The 20148-nt window shown below is 50.9% G+C and overlaps 1 protein-coding gene across 4 annotated transcripts; it reads left to right on the top strand.

Annotated features, from left to right (window-relative positions):
- The first annotated feature begins 1111 nt into the window (after positions 1-1111).
- On the top strand, positions 1112-19696 carry TMEM161A (transmembrane protein 161A). Of its 4 annotated transcripts, none has more exons than XM_010386691.2 (12): positions 1112-1181; positions 4698-4801; positions 6379-6459; positions 6835-6932; positions 7081-7237; positions 9589-9740; positions 17521-17581; positions 17672-17815; positions 17919-18032; positions 18156-18330; positions 18460-18556; positions 19129-19696. In XM_010386691.2, the coding sequence occupies exons 1-12, from the start codon at positions 1179-1181 to the stop codon at positions 19380-19382; spliced, it is 1440 nt and encodes a 479-aa protein (XP_010384993.1). In that variant the 5' UTR covers positions 1112-1178; the 3' UTR covers positions 19383-19696. The 4 variants fall into 4 exon arrangements, with proteins under 4 accessions (XP_010384993.1, XP_030792713.1, XP_030792712.1 ...); XM_030936852.1 differs by having other exon boundaries at positions 1122-1181; positions 7156-7237; XM_030936853.1 differs by lacking the exon at positions 17672-17815.
- The last annotated feature ends 452 nt before the right edge of the window (positions 19697-20148 follow it).

Here is a 20148-nt window from a genome sequence, read left to right as displayed (position 1 = left end):
ATGCCTGTAATCCCAGCTACTAGGGAGGCTGAGGCAGGAGAATCACTTGAATCAGGGAGGCAGAAGTTGCGGTGAGCCAAGATCGCACCATTGTACTCCAGCCTGGGCAACAAGAACTAAACTCCGTCTCAAGAAAAAAACAACACAAAACAAAACATAAATACATAATAAAATGTAAAAATGAAAAGGTAGTTACATGGGCCCCACACACAGGAACCCACCCCCATAAAGATACTCAGACACTTGGTCATACCCAATATATGTCTACACTCAGGCAGACACACTCATCCACAGAAAGACAAATGGCAAAACCCAGGCACGAACACCCGAAGCCCTTTCCTCCTAGCGGTGAAATAAAGAACATCAGATCCCTGAAGCTGACATTTGGTCCTTGATCCAGCCATGCCTGAAGCTGACCCTACAGTTAGTATTTTCTGTCACATGAGCCGCAAACTTTCCTTTTTTTGCTTGAACCCATTTTAGTTGATATTTTGTGGAGCACAGCCAGAGTCCTGGCTGATAGAGATGAATAAGGCACTTGCCAGGTGAAAAATATTGAGGCATTCTTTTTTGGTTTTGTTTTGTTTTTATTTTAAGATTGAGGCATTCTTGAAGGCATTGCAAGATGTAGGATATTTACAAAGGCCTGGAGGTATGACAGAGCATGGTGGGTGCAAGCTGTACTACTGGGTTCACCACAGTGCTAGCAGCAGATTTAAGTCAGGCAGAGGGGTCTGGATTCAGTCTGAGTACTTAGCCTACTTGGTACTTAGGAATACTAAGTACTTAGTCTACTAAGTGGGAGCCATTGAATGTTCTTGATCGGTGGGGAGGGAGGGTTCTCTCAGAAATGTCCCTTAGGTGGGAATAAATGCTTTCGCTGCAAACCTTTGAAATAAGTTTAGGTAAGAGAAGACTGAGCCTTGAGAGCGGTGGGCCACGCAGGCCTCCCAGACATAATCTTGACTTCATCGCTCAGAACCAGCGTGTCTGAACTACAATTTCCGGCATGCAACGCGAGCGGCCTCCTCGTCCCTGGTGACTTGCCTGCTCAAAACACGCTGATTGGTTGCACGGGATGCTCGTCAGATCAGAGTCGGGCTCTAATTGGTCGAGTTCCCGTGGAGGGCCCGGAGCCCCAGGCCGTTGGGTCCGTGCACCGCGCTCCCGCAAGCGTCATGGTGAGCGAGCGTCTTGCGAAGTGGGGGGCTCTGCCGGGGTCCAGCCGAGGGGGTCCAGGGAGACACTGAGGGAATGGGGTCTCTTCTTGGGGATTGGAGGCCCTGAGGGATTCGGGGGCACGCTGAAGGCTGTGTGTCCCTCTCTGGGGGACCTGCTCTCGCTGCAGGACCTCCGAAGGAGTCGACGGGGGTCGTACCCAGGGAGACTAGAAGCCCTTAAGCGTTCTGGGGATTCCGCTCTCTGGAGACCTTTTAGGGGTTTGGGGTCCTGCTATGGAGTCGTGGTCCCACAGAGGGGACTGCGGACCCCAGCACATTTGGAACTTGGTTAAGGCGGTGTGGGGGCCTGTTGAGGTGCACTCTGGGGACAGGGGTCCTGCAGGAGCGTGGGGGCCGCGCCGACGTGATCCATCAGAGGTCCCTTCTGTATTGGGGTGTGTGGAACGGGCAGGGGAAGCCGTGGGAAGTGGACTCAGGAGGTCTGGGTGGCCTCAGGGCGGGCAAAGTTCTCAGAGTGGGAGACAGGAGAGTTGAACCTTCAGGTCTCACTCAGCTCTGGGTCCAACCCACTGAGTGTGTTCTTAAAACTTAGCCCCGCCCCGGGGGATCAGGCTGGTGCAGGGAGATGAGGGACTCCCATAACCCTGACGCGACTGGCCTGGGCAGAGAGAGGGACGTGGAACTGGAGAGTCCCTGCCTGGGACCATCCCCGATGAGGGGTGCTGGAGATGGCCCTGAAGGAAGGGCCCTGATGGCCGGGATTATTGAAAGTGCGACGTTGTCCCAGGCGGAGGTGCAGGACACCCGTAGGAGATGAGGGCGCGGGCTCCCGGGAATGAGATGGTGGAAAGTTGCATTGATTTTATCAGGGTTCTTGGGTTCGAGGATCGTAAATCCAGTAAAGGGAAAAGAAGGAGCTGATGGAAGACTCCAGAAAATCCTTGGAGATGTCTGCAGAGCCTTGACCTTGAGATAGGAGGCTGGCTGGAGGGCAGGGCTATCAGAACATCCCAGGACAGACCTCTAGAAGCCTTAGGTAGAGAGATACACCCCTCCACCACCTTTTCCCTTAGGGGGTTTTGGGAGGTGGTGGGGTCATTGATGAAGAGCCCAAAGGTCCAGGAAGACCTCTGAGACTCCAGTGGTTGGGTGCAGTGAGGGCTGAGGAGAGAGCTGAGCCATGGGGAAGTGGAGGGGTGGTCTGTAGCTATGCCTGCAGGGTGCAGAACCGAGTTGGGGACTGACTGTGAGAATGGTAAAGGCCTAAATCACCTGGAAGGGTATGGGATGATGGGTGAGTGTTGGGGTCTCTCAGGAGAGCCTGGAGGAGGCTACTGGGCTCAGCAGAGAGGTCTGGGCTGGAGCTTTTACTGTGCTGAGTTTGTGATGGGTTGGTGGATTGGGTGGTTAAAACCCTGGCAGGTCACAGGAGAGAGGTCGGAGAGAGAGGAGAAAAACAGACTGGTGGGTGGGAGGGCAGGGTCCTAGGGAAAGGGTGGGGCTTCGACAGCCCTGGCTCACTGGCTTGCAGGGGCCCATGGGCTGGCACTCATGGTCCTTAAGTGCCACCCAGCCAACCAGCCAGTGTGCACTAGGGTCCCGGGGAGGGTGAGTAATGAGGATTTAGAGATGAGAAAGATGGCACCACCAACCTCATTACTGAAAAAAGATTTCTGGTCTCAGTTTATAAGTCACAGGCACAGAGAAAATGTCCTATTAGTCTGTTATTTTATTTATTTATTATTATTATTTTGTTTTGAGACAGAGTCCCACTCTGTTGCCCAGGCTGGAGTGCAGTGGCGCAATCTCGGCTCACTGCAACCTCTGCCTCCTGGGTTCAAGCAATTCTGCTGCCTTAGCCTCCCGAGTAGCTGGGATTACAGGCATGTGCCACCATGCCTGGCTAATTTTTGTATTTTTAGTAGAGACAAGGTTTCACCATGTTGACCAGGCTGGTCTCAAACTCCTGACCTCAAGTGATCAGCCCACCTCAGCCTCCCAAAGTGCTGGGATTACAGGTGTGAGCCACCGCGCCTGGCCTCAGCAGTCATTTCGAATTACCGTGCTAGGCCCGGTATCCATCACATTAGGGTTTTTCTGACTAAATTTAGCTTATTTATGCCTGATTAAAGGATTATTTTAATAATTAATTTTAGTATTAAACTTTATTTCATTTTGATTATAATACCAGAATACTAGTAGACAGCTCTCCTGAGCACATAATTTTACATAATTACGTAATTACTGGCAGCAAATGGGTATTTACTGCATTCAAGCAGCTTCACCACAGACTGATTCTTCTAAAATGTTTAAAAATAAGTATATGAAAATGTGTTCTGAATTAAGAACTGGGTGAGAAAATTCCTAATTTAAAAAAAAAAAGAAGTCATAGCAGTGTGTTAGTGCATGACTGTGGTCCTAGCTACTCGGTAGGAGGATCACTTGATCCCAGGAGTTTGAGACCAGCCTGGGCAACATAGCCAGACCCCATCTCTAAAAATAAAAATAGGCCTGACACAGTGGCTCATGCCTGTAATCCCAACAGTTTGGGAAGCCAAGGCGGGAGGATTGCTTGAGCCTAGGCGTTCAAGACCAGCCTGGGCAACATGGCAACATGTAGAGACTATCTCTACAAAATAGTCAAAAATCAGCTGGGTGTGTTGGCGGGTGCCTGTAATCCCATCTACTAGGGAGGCTGATGTGGGAGAATCACTTGAACCTGGGAGGTTGAGGCTGCAGTGAGCACCCCAGCATGTCACTGCACTCCAGCCTGGGTGGCAGAGCAAGATCCTGTTCTCCCCACCACTCCCCTGCCAAAAACACACACACACACACACGCACACAAATAAAAATAAGCTCACCACACTCAGACATGTAGGTCTTCACATCAAAACAGGAGGTGGCCAGGAGCATAGATGCCCTTTCAAGGAGGTTAATTACAAAGGGAAGGAGAGGGAGAAGGGTGATGGAACCATCAGGGATCATTTAAGGTGGGAGACACTTAGGGGAAGGAGCTATCAGGGTGAAGGAGAAAGCTAGAAGCTCAACCAAGACGCAGTGGCTCCCAAGGTGGGAGTGCGGAGTGCAGAAAGGCGGTGGGAGCTGCTTGCACGGAGTGTGGCGACCTCGTGGTTAGGGGTTGGAAGGTGGTGGTGAGGAATACAGGAGGCTACATAGGAAGCACCCATTTCTAGATGAGAAAAGTGAGACTCTGGGAAATTAATATTATACCTGAATCCATAGCGGAGGCGGGAGGCGAACCCCATGGTCTCCACTGCCCTACACTCCAGCTAGGTGGTGAGGGGGGATGCTGCTGATCTCTGACGTGGGAGGGCAGGGCCAGTCCATGTGAGTCCAGGCTCACCCCAGGACTCTCCCCTAAGAAGCTGCTAGAGCCTAAGAGGCTCGCCCTTCCCCCATCGGGCATGGCTTCTCTATAAATAGCCTGGGTTCCTAGGGAGGGAGGGAGCTTGTGACCCTCTGGCAGGTGCTGCCAGTCATGTCCCCTCCCCCCAGGCGGTCCTCGGAGTGCAGCTGGTGGTGACCCTGCTCACTGCCACCCTCATGCACAGGCTGGCGCCGCACTGCTCCTTCGCGCGCTGGCTGCTCTGCAACGGCAGGTGAGCCGTGTCCCGGCGGTGGGAGGGGCCCCGCGGAACCACGCCCCCTTCTGGCTCCCTACGCTCCCCCTCACAAATTGCACGGCCTCGATCTTGGTTAGTGGGTGATGGGGGGAAAGACGTTGTTGAGGTGTAATTGAAGTACAACAAACTGCATATATTTGTTTTTTCTTTTTCTTTTTAGAGACAGGGTCTCGTTACCCAGCCTGGAGTGCAGTGGCCTGATCATAGCTCACTGCAGCCTCAACCTTCTGGGCTCAGGTAGCCCTCCTGCCTCAACCTCCTGAGTAGCTGGGACTACAGGTGTGCACCACCATGCCCAGACAATTTTTTAACTTTTAACAGAGATGGGGTCTTGCTAAGTTGCCCAGGCTGGTCTCAAACTCCTGGGCTCAAGCGATCCTACCACTTTGACCTCCCAAAGTGCTGGCATTACAGGCGTGAGCCCCCATGCCTGACACAAACTGTATGTATTTGACGTATACAGTTGGACCTGTTTTGACAGATGTACACATGGGTGGAACCATCGCCACACTCCCCACTTCCCCCACTCTTCCTGCCTCCCTGTAACCCAGCCTTCCTTCCACCCCTGCACCTGCTAGAGCTCGCCTGCTCTGGTTTTTGTCCCTGTGTGGGTCTCCGATGCTTTCTGAGAATCTGGTGGTAACTGAATTCTCTCCTGAGAAAAATGTATGTGACAAAAACAAAGGCAAAAAAACACGTCAGAGATGATGGCTCAGGCCCATAATCCCAACACTGGGGGAAGCCAAGGTAGGAGGATCACTTGACCCAGGAGTTTGAGACCAGCCTAGACAACATGGCAAGACCCCGTCTCTACAAAAAATTTTAAAAATTAGCCAGGTATGGTGGCTCACGCCTGTGATCCCAGCTAATCAGGAGTCTGAGGAGGGAGGATCATTTGAGCCCAGAAGGTTGAGTCTGCCATGAGCTGAGATGGCGCCACCATACTCCAGCCTGGGTGACAGACCAAGGCCTTCTCTCAAAAACAGAAACAGAAGGCCAGGCGAGGTGGCTCACGCCTGTAATCCCAGCCCTTTGAGAGGCCGAGGCGGGTGTATCACTTGAGGTCAGGAGTTTGAGACCAGCCTGGCCAACATAGTGAAACCCTATCCCTACTAAAAATACAAAAATTAGCTGGGCATCATGGTGCATGCCGGTAGTCCCAGCTCCTCAGGAGGTTGAGGCAGGAGAATCACTTGAACCCGGGAAGTGGAGGTTGCAGGGAGCCAAGATCGTGCCACTGCACTCCAGGCTGGGCGACAGAGCAAGACTGTCTCAAAAAGAAAAGGAAAAAGAAGATAAAAGTTGCACACACCTGCTTCCCCAGGAGAGTTAGCCTGCAGATTCAGGTGTATCCAAGCCCCCTGAGCCCACTCAGCCTAGATCTGTTGGCCTCACGATTTCCCCAGAATTTCCCCAAGCTGTACCCTCACCTACCTCCCAGTGTTCCCCTGGACTAGGCTACCCTCTAACTAGAATCCCTGGATTTGAGGTTCACTGCCTCAACCTACCAGCCCCATACCTGAGCTTCCCTGACTGCCCGTCCTTGCTCTCAGTCTGTTCCGATACAAGCACCCGTCCGAGGAGGAGCTTCGAGCTCTGGCGGGGAAGCCGAGGCCCAGAGGCAGGAAAGAGCGGTAAGTGAACTGGGCCCCATCCCCAGCCTTGGGTGGTTGGCTCCTCCCCAGGGATGGCCTCACCTCTGCTCAGGGGGCTCTGGGTTAAGGGACACAGGACTGGCCCACCCACACTTCCAGACTCTGATCTGGGCAGAGGTGAACTGGGAGACCCTAGTCCAAGGAGATGATCACTGTCAAGTTAGCATCTGTTTCCTGGCAGTTTGCTCTAGCCAGTCCTGTGGGTAGTGGTGGGGGTCCTCACATCCCAGTGTGCAGAGGAGCCAAGGCTATGGGAAGTGATGGTCTCCAGGCCAACTGCTCTGAGCTCTGAGGGTGGCTGGCCCCAGTGGGATGTGTGCTCACCAGCCCCCTTGCTTGTCACCATCCTCCCAGGTGGGCCAATGGCCTTAGTGAGGAGAAGCCACTGTCTGTGCCCCGAGATGCCCCATTCCAGCTGGAGACCTGCCCCCTCACAACTGTGGATGCCCTGGGTAATAGCCCAGTCCCGTCCCTAAACTCCACTCCCTCAGCCCTGAAGGTCCCCACACCCTCATGGGGGTGGGGAGGATTTGAAGGAGGAGTGTGCTGTTGGGAGGGGAGCGGGCTGGGCCCCAGGGCTGAGCAGAGTGCCCCCCACAGTCCTGCGCTTCTTCCTGGAGTACCAGTGGTTCGTGGACTTTGCTGTGTACTCGGGTGGCGTGTACCTCTTCACAGAGGCCTACTACTATGTGCTGGGTCCAGCCAAGGAGACTAACATTGCCGTGTTCTGGTGCCTGCTCACGGTGGCCTTCTCCATGTATCCTTCCTCTCTGCTCCCTGCCAGAGGGGCAGGTGGAGCAGGACCCGAGCTTCCCTGGCTCCCCTAAACTGGGGTGGCAGTTTTCACCTGCTGTGCCACAAACTTCCCCAAGCTTGGTGGCATGAAGCAGACATTTTATGTGCTCTGGCTCTGTGGGTGGACAGACTGGGCGGGGCTCAGCAGGTCGGTTCATCTCCACTCCACATGATTATGCCATTCGGTGGCAGTAGAAATGCCAAGAGGCAAGAGGGAATGCCTTGCCCAAAGTCACCCCCCCATCCCTGTTCTTTCTACCACATTCTCCTTGTGTAAGGAAATCACCAGGCCAGTCCACAATCAAGGCCAAGAAAGAGATGGCCCCTTGGCAATATTTTAAAAAATATATACTCCAGGCATAGTGGCTCACATTTGTAATCCCAGCACTTTGGGAGGCTGAGGCAGGTGAATCACCTGAGGTCTGGAGTTCGAAACCAGCCTGGCCAACATGGTGAAACCCCATCTCTACTAAAAGTACAAAAATTAGCCGGGCACAGTGGCTCATGCCTGTAATCCCAGCACTTTGGGAGGCTGAGGCGGGTGGATCACCTGAGGTCAGGAGTTCAAGACCAGCCTGACCAACATGGAGAAACCCCTTCTCTACTAAAAATACAAAAATTATCCAGGCATGGTGGTGCATGCCTGTAATCCCAGTTACTCAGGAGCCTGAGGCAGGAGAATCACTTGAACCTGGGAGGTGGAGGTTGCAGTTAGCCGAGATCATGCTATTGCACTCCAGCCTGGGTGATGAGCAAATTCCATCCCCCCCAAAAATTTTATACACACACACACACATACACGTATGTATATATGTATGTATATGTGTATATGTATATATATATTTGTTGTTGTTGTTGAGATGGGATCTTGCTTTGTTGCCTAGGCTGGTCCTGACTGGCTTCAAGTGATTCTCCTGCTTTGGCCTCCCAAAGAGAGCAAACATACAACTTTAGGGACCCAAGTTTGAGGAAGCACAGAAAGAATGCCACTCCTGTGACTTTTGGAGAGGGGAAACCTGTCTCAAAATCCACTGGTTCCCCAGATTCCCATGCTTTTTTTTTTTTTTTTTTTTTTTTTTGAGACGGAGTCTCGCTCTGTCGCCCGGGCTGGAGTGCAGTGGCCGAATCTCAGCTCACTGCAAGCTCCGCCTCCCGGGTTCACGCCATTCTCCTGCCTCAGCCTCCCAAGTAGCTGGGACTACAGGCGCCCGCCACCTCGCCCGGCTAGTTTTTTGTATTTTTTAGTAGAGACGGGGTTTCACCGGGTTAGCCAGGATGGTCTCGATCTCCTGACCTTGTGATCCGCCCATCTCGGCCTCCCAAAGTGCTGGGATTACAGGCTTGAGCCACCGCACCCGGCCTTTTTTTTTTTTGAGATGGAGTTTTGCTCTTGTTGCCCAAGCTAGAGTGCAGTGGCATGATTTAGGCTCACTACAACCTCCATCTCCCGGGTTCAAGTGATTCTTCTGCCTCAGCCTCCCAAGTAGCTGGGATTACAGGTATGCACCACCATGCCTGACTAATTTTTGTATTTTTAGTAGAGACTGGGTTTCACCATGTTGGTCAGGGCTGGTGTCAAACTCCTGACCTCAGGTGATCTAACTGCCTCAGCCTCCCAAAGTGCTGGGATTACAGGCATGAGCCATCGTGCCTGGCCTGTTGTTGTTGTTGTTGTTGTTGTTATTGTTTGAGATAAGATCTCCGTCTATTGTGCAGGCTGGAGTGCAGTGGTGCAATCAGGGCTCACTGCAGCTTCAAACTCCTGGGCTCAAGCGATCCTCCCACCTCAGGCTCCCCAGTAGCTGGGACCACAGGGGCTGCCACCATGCCCAGCTAATTTTTTATTATTTTTTGTAGAGATGGGAGTCTCACTATGTTACCCAGGCTGGTCTTGAACTCCTGGGCTCAAGTGGTCCTCCTGCCTCGGCCTCCCAAAGTGCTGGGATTATAGGCATGAGCCACCGTGTCTGGCCCCCATGCTGCATTTTGAGGGCAGATTGAAGATGAAGCCCTTCTATATCTGATTGCTTTTCCAAGGGATGTGAAGTAGGTGAGGTGGGTGAAAGAGGCAGGATCACCCAGGGCGGGAGGCTGAACAGACATGGTGGCCTGATGAGGACATCTCCCACTCAACAGGAACCCCCAGCTTACATCCTGATCTGGGATCCAGCACCCCAAACCCAAACTCCTCTAGGTCATCCCCAAGGCCTGTTTGTGCAGCAGTGCTTGTTTCCTGGAGTTCCCAGGTGGGGTGTGGTGAAATGGGCAGAGTGGGGCAGTGGCACCTGAGGCCTCCTTAGCTCCAGCCTCCAGCAAGATGTTCCTGACAGTGACACGGCTGTACTTCAGCGCCGAGGAGGGGGGTGAGCGCTCTGTCTGCCTCACCTTTGCCTTCCTCTTCCTGCTGCTGGCCATGCTGGTACAGGTGGTGCGGGAGGAGACCCTCGAGCTGGGCCTGGAGCCTGGTAAGTGCAGCCCCCAACATGGGGCCGCCACAGCTGTCACTCCCTCATGTAATCTGACCAGGCTGGTTTCACTGGCTCGGTGTCCAGCATGAATAGGTAAAGGAGTGGGCTCCTGGGGTGAAGACAGCCCCCATTAGTGACCATCTCAGCTCCTGAACCTGATTGGGCTTTGGGGAAGAGAGGACATTCCCTTTCTCACTGCCTCTGATGGATACTCATGGCTATAGCTCTTCTTTCTTTTTCTTTTTTTTTTTTGAGATGGAGTCTCACTCTTGTCACCCAGGCAGGAGTTCAGTGGCATGATCTCAGCTCACTGCAACCTCTGCCTCCTGCATTCAAGTGATTCTCCTGCCTCAGCCTCCCAAGCTGGGATTATGGGTGCACGCCACCAAGCCTGGCTAATTTTTGTATTTTTAGTAAAGATGGGGTTTCACCATGTTGGCCAGGCTGGTCTCAAACTCCTGACCTCAGGTGACCCACCCACCTCAGCCTCCCCAAGTGCTGGGATTACAGGTGTGAGCCACTGTGTGTGGCCTCTTTTTTTCATTTTTTAAAAAAATTATTTATTTATTTTTATTGAGACAGGGTCTCACTATGTTGCCCAGGCTGGTCTCACACTCCTGAGCTCAAGCGATCTGCCCACCTCGGCCTCCCAAAGTGCTGGTATTACAGGTGTGAGCCACCATGCCTGGCCTCTTAAATGATCCTTTTAACATATAATTTGTACCTCATCACTTCTCTGCCTGGCACCACACTCCCTGGGTCTTAGGAGAAAGACCATAGTCCTCACCATGGCCCACATGACCCTGCTGACTGCTTGAGTTTTACCTTCTCCAATTCTCCCTGCCTTTCAGTTTTAAAAATTATATATGTTTGATATATACAAAGAAGATGTGTATGTCAATTATAAAGCAAAATAATAATATAAGTACCTGCAAACCTACCCCTCAAATAATAAGTAGTTGGGGTAGTGACTGCACCAATCTCCCAGGGGGGCAGTAAGGTTTAAATGAATCAGGATCCATGGATAGGGCTTGATTTTTGCCAACCTAGTCCTCGTCACATGGAATGATGCCTTCTGTGGCCTTAACTGTGGCCTAATTTCTCTGATTACCAGGGAAGTTGAGCACCTTTTCCTGTTTATTCGTGATTCATGTCTCTTCTATGAAATTTCTGTGAAATGCCTGTTCACGCTGTTGCCCATTTTTGTATCTTTTTTCTCTTTGAATTTTTTTTCATTGTGGTAAAATAGACAAAACATAAAATTCACCATCTTAAACATTTTTAAATGTGCAGCTCAGTGGCATTAAGTATATTTAGATGGCCGAGCGTGGTGGCTCACATCTATAATCCCAGCACTTTGGGAGGCTGAGGCAGGTAGATCACCTGAGGTCGGGAGTTCGAGACCAGCCTGCTCAATATGGAGAAACCCTGTCTCTACTAAAAATACAAAATTAGCCAGATGTGGTGACACACGCCTGTAATCCCAGCTATTTGGGAGGCTGAGGCAGGAGAATTGCTTGAACCTGGGAAGCGGAGGTTGTGGTGAGCCAAGATTGAGCCATGGCACTCCAGCCTGGGCAACAAGAGTAAAACTCCATCTCAAAAAAAAAAAAAAAGGTAGGCCAGGTGTGGTGGCTTGCGTGTGTAATCCCAGCACTTTGGGAGGCTGAGGCAGGCGGATCACAAGGTCAGGAGATCGAGACCATCCTGGCTAACATGATGAAACCCCGTCTTTACTAAAAATACAAAAAATTAGCTGGGCATAGTGGTGGGCACCTGTAGTCCCAGCTACTTGGGAGGCTGAGGCAGGAGAATGGTGTGAACCCAGGAGACAGAGCTTGCAGTGAGACGAGATCACGCCACTGCACTCCAGCCTGGGAGACAGAGTGAGACTCTGTCTCAAAAAAAAAAAAAAAAAAAAAAAAAAGTCTATTTAGATTGTTGTGGAACCATCACCACCATCCATCTCCACAACTCTTTCCTCTTGCAAAACTGAAACTCCATCCCATTAAACAATAACTCCCTGTTCCTCCTTCTGCAGCCCCTGATACCCACCATTTTATATCCTGTCTCTGTGAATGTGACCACTCTGGGTTCCTCATATAAGTGGCATCATACAGTATTTGTCTTTTTGTGATGGGCTCATTTCAGTTAGCACAACGTCCTCAAGTGTTAGAATTTTTTTTTTTTTCTTTTTTTGAGACAGGATCTCACTCTGTCATCTAGGCTGGAGTGCAGTGGTGTAATCACAACTCACTGCAGCCTTGACCTCTAGGGCTCAAGTGATCCTCCCACCTCAGCCTTCCAAGTAGCTGGGACCACAGTCACGTGCCACCATGCTTGGCTAATTTTTCCTTTTTTTTTTTTCTCTGTAGAGATGGGGTCTTGCTATGCTTCCCAGGCTGGTCTCAAACTCCTGGCCTTGAACAATCCTCTCACCTCAGCCTCCCAAAGTGCTGGGATAACAGGCGTGAGCCACTGTGCCCAGCCTGAATTCCATTTTTAAGACTGAACAGCATTTCATTGTCTGGATGGAACACATTTTGTTTATTTGTCCACGGATGAACGTTTGCTTGGGTGGGTTGTTTCCAACTTTTGGCTTTTTGATTAATACTGCTGTGAACCTGAGTGTACAAGTATCTCTTTGAGACTCCATTTTCAGTTTTGGAGGGTATATATCCAGAAGTGGAACTACTGGATTATGTGATAATTCTACTTTTAATTTTTTGAGGAACTGCCATACCGTTTTATACAGCAGCTGAACCATTTTATTTTATTTTTGAGACAGAGTCTCATTCTGTTGCCCAGGCTGGAGTGCAGTGGTGGCATAATCTCCACTCACTGCAACCTCTGCCTCCTGGATTCAAGTGATTCTCATGCCTCAGGCTCCCAAGTAGCTGGGACTATAGACGCCTACCACCACACCCAGCTAATTTTTTTTTTTTATTTTTTATTTTTTTTGAGACAGAGTCTTGCTCTGTCACCCAGGCTGGAGTACAGTGGCATGATCTTGGCTCACTGCAACTTCCACCTTCCAGCCTCAAGTGATTCTCTTGCCTCAGCCTCCCAACTAGCTGGGATTACGGGAATGCACCACCACGCCTGGCTAATTTTTCCATTTTTAGTAGAGATGGGGTTTCGCCATGTTGGCCAGGCTGGTCTTGAACTTTTGACCTCAGGCGATCTGCCCATCTTGGCCTCCCAAAGTGCTGGGATTACAGGTGGGAGTCACCGCGCCCAGCCACACCCAGATAATTTTTGTATTTTTAATAGAGATGGATTTTGCCATGTTGCCCAGGCTGGTCTCAAACTCTTGAACTCAAGCAGTCTGCCAGCCTCGGCCTTCCAAAGTGCTGGGATTACAGGCGTGCACCACTGTGCCTGGCCCATTTTATATATTATATTCCCAGCAGCAGTGCACAAGTACACAATTTCTCCACTTCATTGCCAATACTTGTTTTCTTTTTCTTTTCACTTGACCACTATTTGCATTATTTTCCTTCTGCATACATGCATCACACTTTCTTTGCTGAGCCATTGAATGTAGTTGTAAGCATCACCTCTAGTATCTTGATGAATGGAATTTGATTATTTTAGTTGATATTTGTCTTGAAAAATATCCTTCCCTAAAATCAGAAAGTCATTCTATGTTTTATTCTAAAATATTTCGGCCAGGCGTGGTGGCTTATGCCTGTAATCCCAACACTTTGGGAGGCCGAGGCGGGTGGATTGCCTGAGGTCTGGAGTTCAAGACTAGCCTGGTTAACATGGTGAAACCCCATCTCTAGTAAAAATACAAAAAGTAGCTGGGCGAGGTAGCGTGCACCTGTAATCTCAACTACTCTGGAGGCTGAGGCAGGAGAATCGCTTGAACCCAGGAGGCGGAGGTTGCAGTAAGCCAAAATCACGTCATTGCACTCTATCCTGTGCGACAAGAGCAAGACTCCATCTTAAAAATAAATAAAATAAAATAAAATATTTCAACTTTTACATTTCATATAAGCTCTTAAACTCCTCACTGTCGCTGATGGACAGTGACATTAATTTTTGTGTTATGATGTAGGGGTCAAATTTGAGTGTCTCCATGGACTAACCTTGCTAAAGAATTATATTTTTAGGCTGGGCGCGATGGCTCACGCCTGTAATCCTAGCACTTTGGGAGGCCGAGACGGGTGGATCACGAGGTCAGGAGATCGAGACCATCCTAGCTAACATGGTGAAACCCCGTCTCTACTAAAAATGCAAAAAATTAGCCGAGTGTGGTGGTGGCCGCCTGTAGTCCCAGCTACTTGGGAGGCTGAGGCAGGAGAATGGCGTGAACCTGGGAGGCGGAGCTTGCAGTGAGCCGAGATCGCGCCACTGCACTCCAACCTGGGCGACTGAGCAAGACTCCGTTTCAAAAAAAAAGAATTGTATCTTTATTGAATTCCAGATTCTTTTTGGTTTTCTTTTGTCTTGTCTGATCCATCCCCTTTGGTGTGGCTAGGACCTCTGGATTTTAGAACAGTACTGATGTACCTCCTTTGCTTGTTTCCAATTTCTCAGTTAGCTACTTAGCTCATAAATTTTCAGTCTTTTCTAAGTTTATAGCATACATAGCATTTAATGTTATACATATTTTATCAGGTCTCTTACTTTTGTTCACCTAGGTTTTTTTTTTTGTTTGTTTTTTTGGGGTTTTCTTTGAGATGGAGTTTTGCTCTTGTCACCCAGGCTGGAGTGCAATTGTGCAATCTCAGCTCACTGCAACCTCTGCCTCCTAGGTTCAAGTGATTCTCCTGCCTTAGCCTCCTGAGTAGCTTGGATTACAGGTGCATGCCACCACGCCTGGCTAATTTTTGTATTTTTAGTGGAGAAGAGGTTTCACCATGTTGGCCAGGCTGGTCTCAAACTCCTGACCTCAGGTGACCCACCTGCCTTGGCCTCCCAAAGTGCTGGGATTACAGGTGTGAGCCATCACGCCCAGCAGTTCACCCAAGTTTTGATGGATATTTTTTATTGTTCTGTTTGGGATTTTTTAACATTTCCCTTCTGATTTCTGTAGAGATGGGGTCTTGCTATGCTTTGACCTATTTAAAATTTTCAAACATAGACCTTTAAAAAATACATATTTATTTCTAGCTCAATTGCACAGATGGCCTATTTGAAATAATTTCTTTAAAATTTGGTAAGGTTTGTCCTATGGCCTGGAACGTGATCAGATTTTGTGACTGTTCCATGTTTTCTTGACATATTCTGTTGTTGTGTTGCCTTTTTTCACGTGTTCTAATCGAAGGACATATTCTCTGGCTCCATGAGTTTAATAAATTCAAATCTCCATCTTGCCTAACCTTTTGTCTGTGACATATCAGTCAGCAGAAGTCAGTCTCCCTCTGGGACAACAGAGCTCTCAATTTCCTTATCAATTCTGTCAGTGTTTTCTTTATATATTTTGCAGCCTATTCACAAGGTGTTCACAGATTTAGAACTGCTACATTTTCCTGGTGAATCAGCCATTTTATCATGATGTATGGACCCCTTCTATCTTCTAATACTACTTCTTTTTTACTTCTCTCTCTTTTTTTTTTTTCGAGATGGAGTTTTGCTCTTGTTGCCCAGGCTGGAGTGCAATGGCGCAATCTCAGCTCACTGCAACCTCTGCCTCCTGGGTTCAAGTGGTTCTCCTGCCTCAGCCTCCCAAGTAGCTGGTATTACCTGCCACTATGCCCAGCTAATTTTTGTATTTTTAGTAGAGCCAGGGTTTCACCATGTTGGCCAAGCTGGTCTCGAACTCCTGACCTTGTGATCCGTCTGCCTCAGCCTCCCAAAGTGCTAGGATTACAGGTGTGAGCCACCACGCCCGGCCTATTCTAATACTACTTCTTAGTCCAGTTTGGCTGGTAGTAGTGTAGCCTTTCTAGCTTGCTTTCTTTTGATTAGTCTTTGCTGTATCTTTTTAACATCCCTTTATTTTCAATCTTCCAGTGACTTTATGTCAAGGTATGTCATCCTTTAAAAAACATGTAGCTGGATATTTTCAATGTAGTCTAACAGTCTTTGTCATTTAACTTTAAAGTTTAGTCTACTTACATTTATTGTGATTACTGACATTTGACTTTGTTTCTACCATCTTACATTTTTGCTATTTGTTCCTTTTCTGTTGTCACAGTTGACATTAGCTGTCAGCCTAATTGTTGTTCCTTTATAGGTGATCTGTCTTAATTCCCTGGCTGCTTTGTGATTTTTTTGTTTTTGGTGTTCTGCAGTTTCACTCCATTGTGTCTAGGTATGGATTTCTTTTTATTTACATGGTTTGATATACTTTGTGTGTGTCTTTCATTTTGCAAACTTCTCAACCATTCTCTTCCAGTAATTCCTTTTATTCTTCATTTCTTCTCTTCCCTACCTCTGGGGCTCTGATTTGATTTGCATTGGACTTTCTGTTCTGTCTTCCTTATTCTCTTAGCCTCTCTTCATATTTCTCACCTACTTTTCTGAGTTGGAATCTGAGTGATTTCTTCAGATCTGTCTTCCAGTTCATCATTTCCTCCTTTGGCTGTTCCTAATGTGCTGTTTAACAATGTATTATTTCAATACTAACATTTTCCCTTTAGAAGAGTTTAATTTGGTTCCTTTGCAATTCTACCCAGTCATCTGAAGGTAGTCTCATGTCACCTGTTCTGTAATTACAGCTTTCATTTCCTTAGTCATTTGACATAAAATTGACAGCACCAATTTCTGAAGTCTTTGAGGCCTAAACTTGACTGTTGTTTTTCTGTTAACTCTCCTTTATGGTGATTTGTTTCCTTATGCATTTGTTGATTTTGTCTGTGAGCTCATATGAATTTTCTCCTTTTTTTTTTTTTTTTTTTTTGACAAGGTCTCACTCTGTGCTGGAGTGCAATGGCATGATCTCAGCTCACTGCAACCTCCACAGCCTGGGCCCAACCCATCCTCCCACCTCAGCCTTCAGAGTAGTTAGGACTACAGGCGTGCACCACCACTCCTGGTTTTGTATTTTTTGTAGAGATGGGGGTTTTGACATGTTGCCCAGGCTGGTCTTGAACTTGTGAGCTCAAATGATCCACACACCTTGGCCTCCCAAAGTGCTGAGAGTTACAGGTGTGAGCCACTGCACCCAGCCCTGTTCTTAATTTTTGGAAAATCTTGGGTCCTGAATTGAGGATTCCTTCCTCCAGGAGGACTTTGGTTTTCTCCTGCAGAAGTCCTTCATCCCCCTCCAGATTCCTTCTATAACCTAGGGAGCTCAGGCTCAACAGATACCCCTGAATGTTCCCAGCCCAATCAGGAGTATCTGCCTGGTACATTGTTTCTTTTTCTTTGAGACTGAGTTTCACTCTTATCCCCCAGGCTAGAGTGCAATGGTGTGGTCTAGGCTCACTGCAACCTCCGCCCCCCAGGTTCAAGCGATACTCCTGCCTCAAGTAGCTGGGATTACAGGCACCTGCCACCACGCCCAGCTAATTTTTGTATTTTAAGTAGAGACAGGGTTTCACTATGTTGGCCAGGCTTGTCTCAAACTCCTGATCTAGGTGATCCGCCTGCCTCGGCCTCTCAAAGTGCTGGGATTACAGGCGTGAGCCAACACACTGACCTTGTTTCTTGGGAAGAGTGCTGTGTAACTAGAGCACAAAGTTGTCCTTGTGCCTGGCACAGGGCCTGGTGCATTGCTACTTGGGGAGCAAATGGATGCCTGAGGGATGGGGGATTAGGGAACAGAGTGGCCTCAGAGACCCTAGGAATTCACTCTATTCGGTCCTCTTCTTATCATCCCCAGGCCTGGCCAGCATGACCCAGAACTTGGAGCCACTTCTGAAGAAGCAGGACTGGGACTGGATGTGAGTCCTGGGAATGGGGGAGGGGAGCAAGGGCAGGATGGGACCCTCCCAGGGTCCCCCAGGCAGGCTTGTGACCTGGTGTTCTCCTAGGCTCCCTGTGGCCAAGCTGGCTATCCGCGTGGGGCTGGCGGTGGTGGGCTCTGTGCTGGGTGCCTTCCTCACCTTCCCAGGCCTACGGCTGGCCCAGACCCACCGGGACGCGCTGACCATGTCGGAGGACCGGCCCATGCTGCAGTTACGTGGGTCACTTGGTGGGTGGGGGGATTAGGGGCCCTAAGGGAGAGGCTGGGGAAGAGGGGGTGCCCAGGCCTCACTCTCTCCTGCTGTCACCCCCTAGGTTCCTCCTGCACACCAGCTTCCTGTCTCCCCTGTTCATCCTGTGGCTCTGGACAAAGCCCATTGCACGGGACTTCCTGCACCAGCCGCCGTTTGGGGAAAGGCCTTTCTCCCTGTGCGTATCGGGTGGGGCTCCCCTGGGTGCTCCAACCTCTGAGACTCAGGGAGGAGCCTGGGGAAGATCCTGGGGGGTGAGGGGCGGCCTTCCTAGTCCCTTACCCCGCCCCGCTCCGCACAGGCTGTCCGACTCTGCCTTCGACTCCGGGCGCCTTTGGCTGCTGGTAGTGCTGTGCCTGCTGCGGCTTGCGGTGACCCGGCCCCACCTGCAGGCCTACCTGTGCCTGGCCAAGGCCCGCGTGGAGCAGCTGCGAAGGGAGGCTGGCCGCATCGAAGCCCGTGAAATCCAGCGGAGGGTATGGACGCCCCGATGACCTAGGCCAGAGGGAACTTGGGGCTGAGGGCAGGGTTCCTAGTGCTTCGGGCGTGGAGTCCTCCCAAACCCAGAAGGCTTCCTGCTGCAGCCACCCGTTACCTGCCCACAGGTGGTCCGGGTCTACTGCTACGTGACCGTGGTGAGCTTGCAGTACCTGACGCCGCTCATCCTCACCCTCAACTGCACACTCTTGCTCAAGACGCTGGGTGAGATGCTGCCGTGTGGAGGTGGAGGAGGGGCGGGGCTGGAAGATAAAAGAGTGGAGCTGGAGTCTTGGGGAGGCCGGGGGGTGGGGGGGGAGGAGGCGGGGCCTGGGCAGGGGGTGGGGACTGTGGTGAGGCAGGTTCTGAGCAGGAGGTGGAGTTTGGGATGGGCTTTGCCTTAGGAGGTGGAGCCTGAGGAGGGTTGGGTCTTGGCAGGAGGTGGGGCCTGGGAAGGGGGCGGGGACTGGTGGTGGGGCAGGTTATGAGCAGGAGGTGGAGTTTGGGATGGGGTGTGCCTTAGGAGGTGGAGCCTGGGGAGGGGTTGGGTCTTGGCAGGAGCCTGGGTAGGGGGAAGGGCATGTAGTGAGGCAGGATCTGAGCAGGAGGTGGGGCCCCGGATAAGGCTTGCCTTGGACAGGTGGCAGCGCCTGAGGGGGTGGAGACCCGGCAGGAGGTGGAGTCTGAGACAGGGGTGGGAGTGTCTGGAGGAATGGGCCCGGCCCCTCATGCCAGCCCTGCCCCTCGCCCCCTCCCCCATTTCTCCACTCATACCTCGCTTCATCCTCTTCTCCTAGGAGGCTATTCCTGGGGCCTGGGCCCAGCCCCTCTACTATCCCCCAACCCATCCTCAGCCAGTGCTGCCTCCATCGGCTTTGGGGAGGACGAGGTCCAGCAGACTGCAGCGCGGATCGCCGGGGCCCTGGGTGGCCTGCTGACGCCCCTCTTCCTCCGCGGCATCCTGGCCTACCTCATCTGGTGGACGGCTGCCTGCCAGCTGCTCTCCAGCCTCTTCGGCCTCTACTTCCACCAGCACTTGGCAGGCTCCTAGCTGCCTGCAGACCCTCCTGTGGCGCTGAGGTCTTGTCCTGGGTCAGCAGGACACTAGCCTGCTCCCTCTATGTGTGCCCTCGTGTCCCCAGCTGCAAGGTGGGGCCGGACTCCCTGCTGTTCCCTTCACTGCAGTGCCTGAGCCGCGGCCCCCCTTGGACACCAAGTTTCTGCCTCAGAACTGTCTCTCCTGGGCCCAGCAGCAGTGAGGGTCCCGAGGCCATTGTCTCCGAAGCGTGTGTGCCAGGTTTGAGTGGTGGGGGTGATACTGGCTGCTCTTCTGAACAAATAAAGGAGCACGCCGATTTTTACAAACAGGGTCTGAGTGGTTTGGATCTTGGGCGTGTGCAGGGTGGTGGCACCTGCCCGGGTGCAGGGTGGGGGCTGTGCAGGAGGGAGAAAGGATCAGGACTGAGAGGGGAGCAAAGGTCTGGGAGGAGAAGGGAAAGTGAGGAGGAGGCCAGGCACGGCAGCTCACGCCTGCAATCCCAAATCCCAGCACTTTGGGAGGCCAAGGCGGGCAGATCACTTGAGGCCAGCAGTTCCAGAACAGCCTGGTCAACGCATGGTGAAACCCCGTCCCTACTAAAAATACAAAAAGTAGGCATGGTGGCGCATGCCTATAGTTCCAGCTACTGAGAAGGATGATCCTGAAGAGTTGCTTGAACCTGAGAGGTGGAGGCTGCAGTGAGCCGAGATCGCGTCACACTCCAGCCTGCGTGACACAGTAAAACTCTGTCTCAAAAAAAAAAGAAAAGGGCCGGGCG

This window comes from Rhinopithecus roxellana, chromosome 8 (genome assembly GCF_007565055.1).
Source record: "Rhinopithecus roxellana isolate Shanxi Qingling chromosome 8, ASM756505v1, whole genome shotgun sequence".
NCBI lineage: Eukaryota > Metazoa > Chordata > Mammalia > Primates > Cercopithecidae > Rhinopithecus > Rhinopithecus roxellana.
This window is presented reverse-complemented; position numbering and strand designations above follow the sequence as displayed.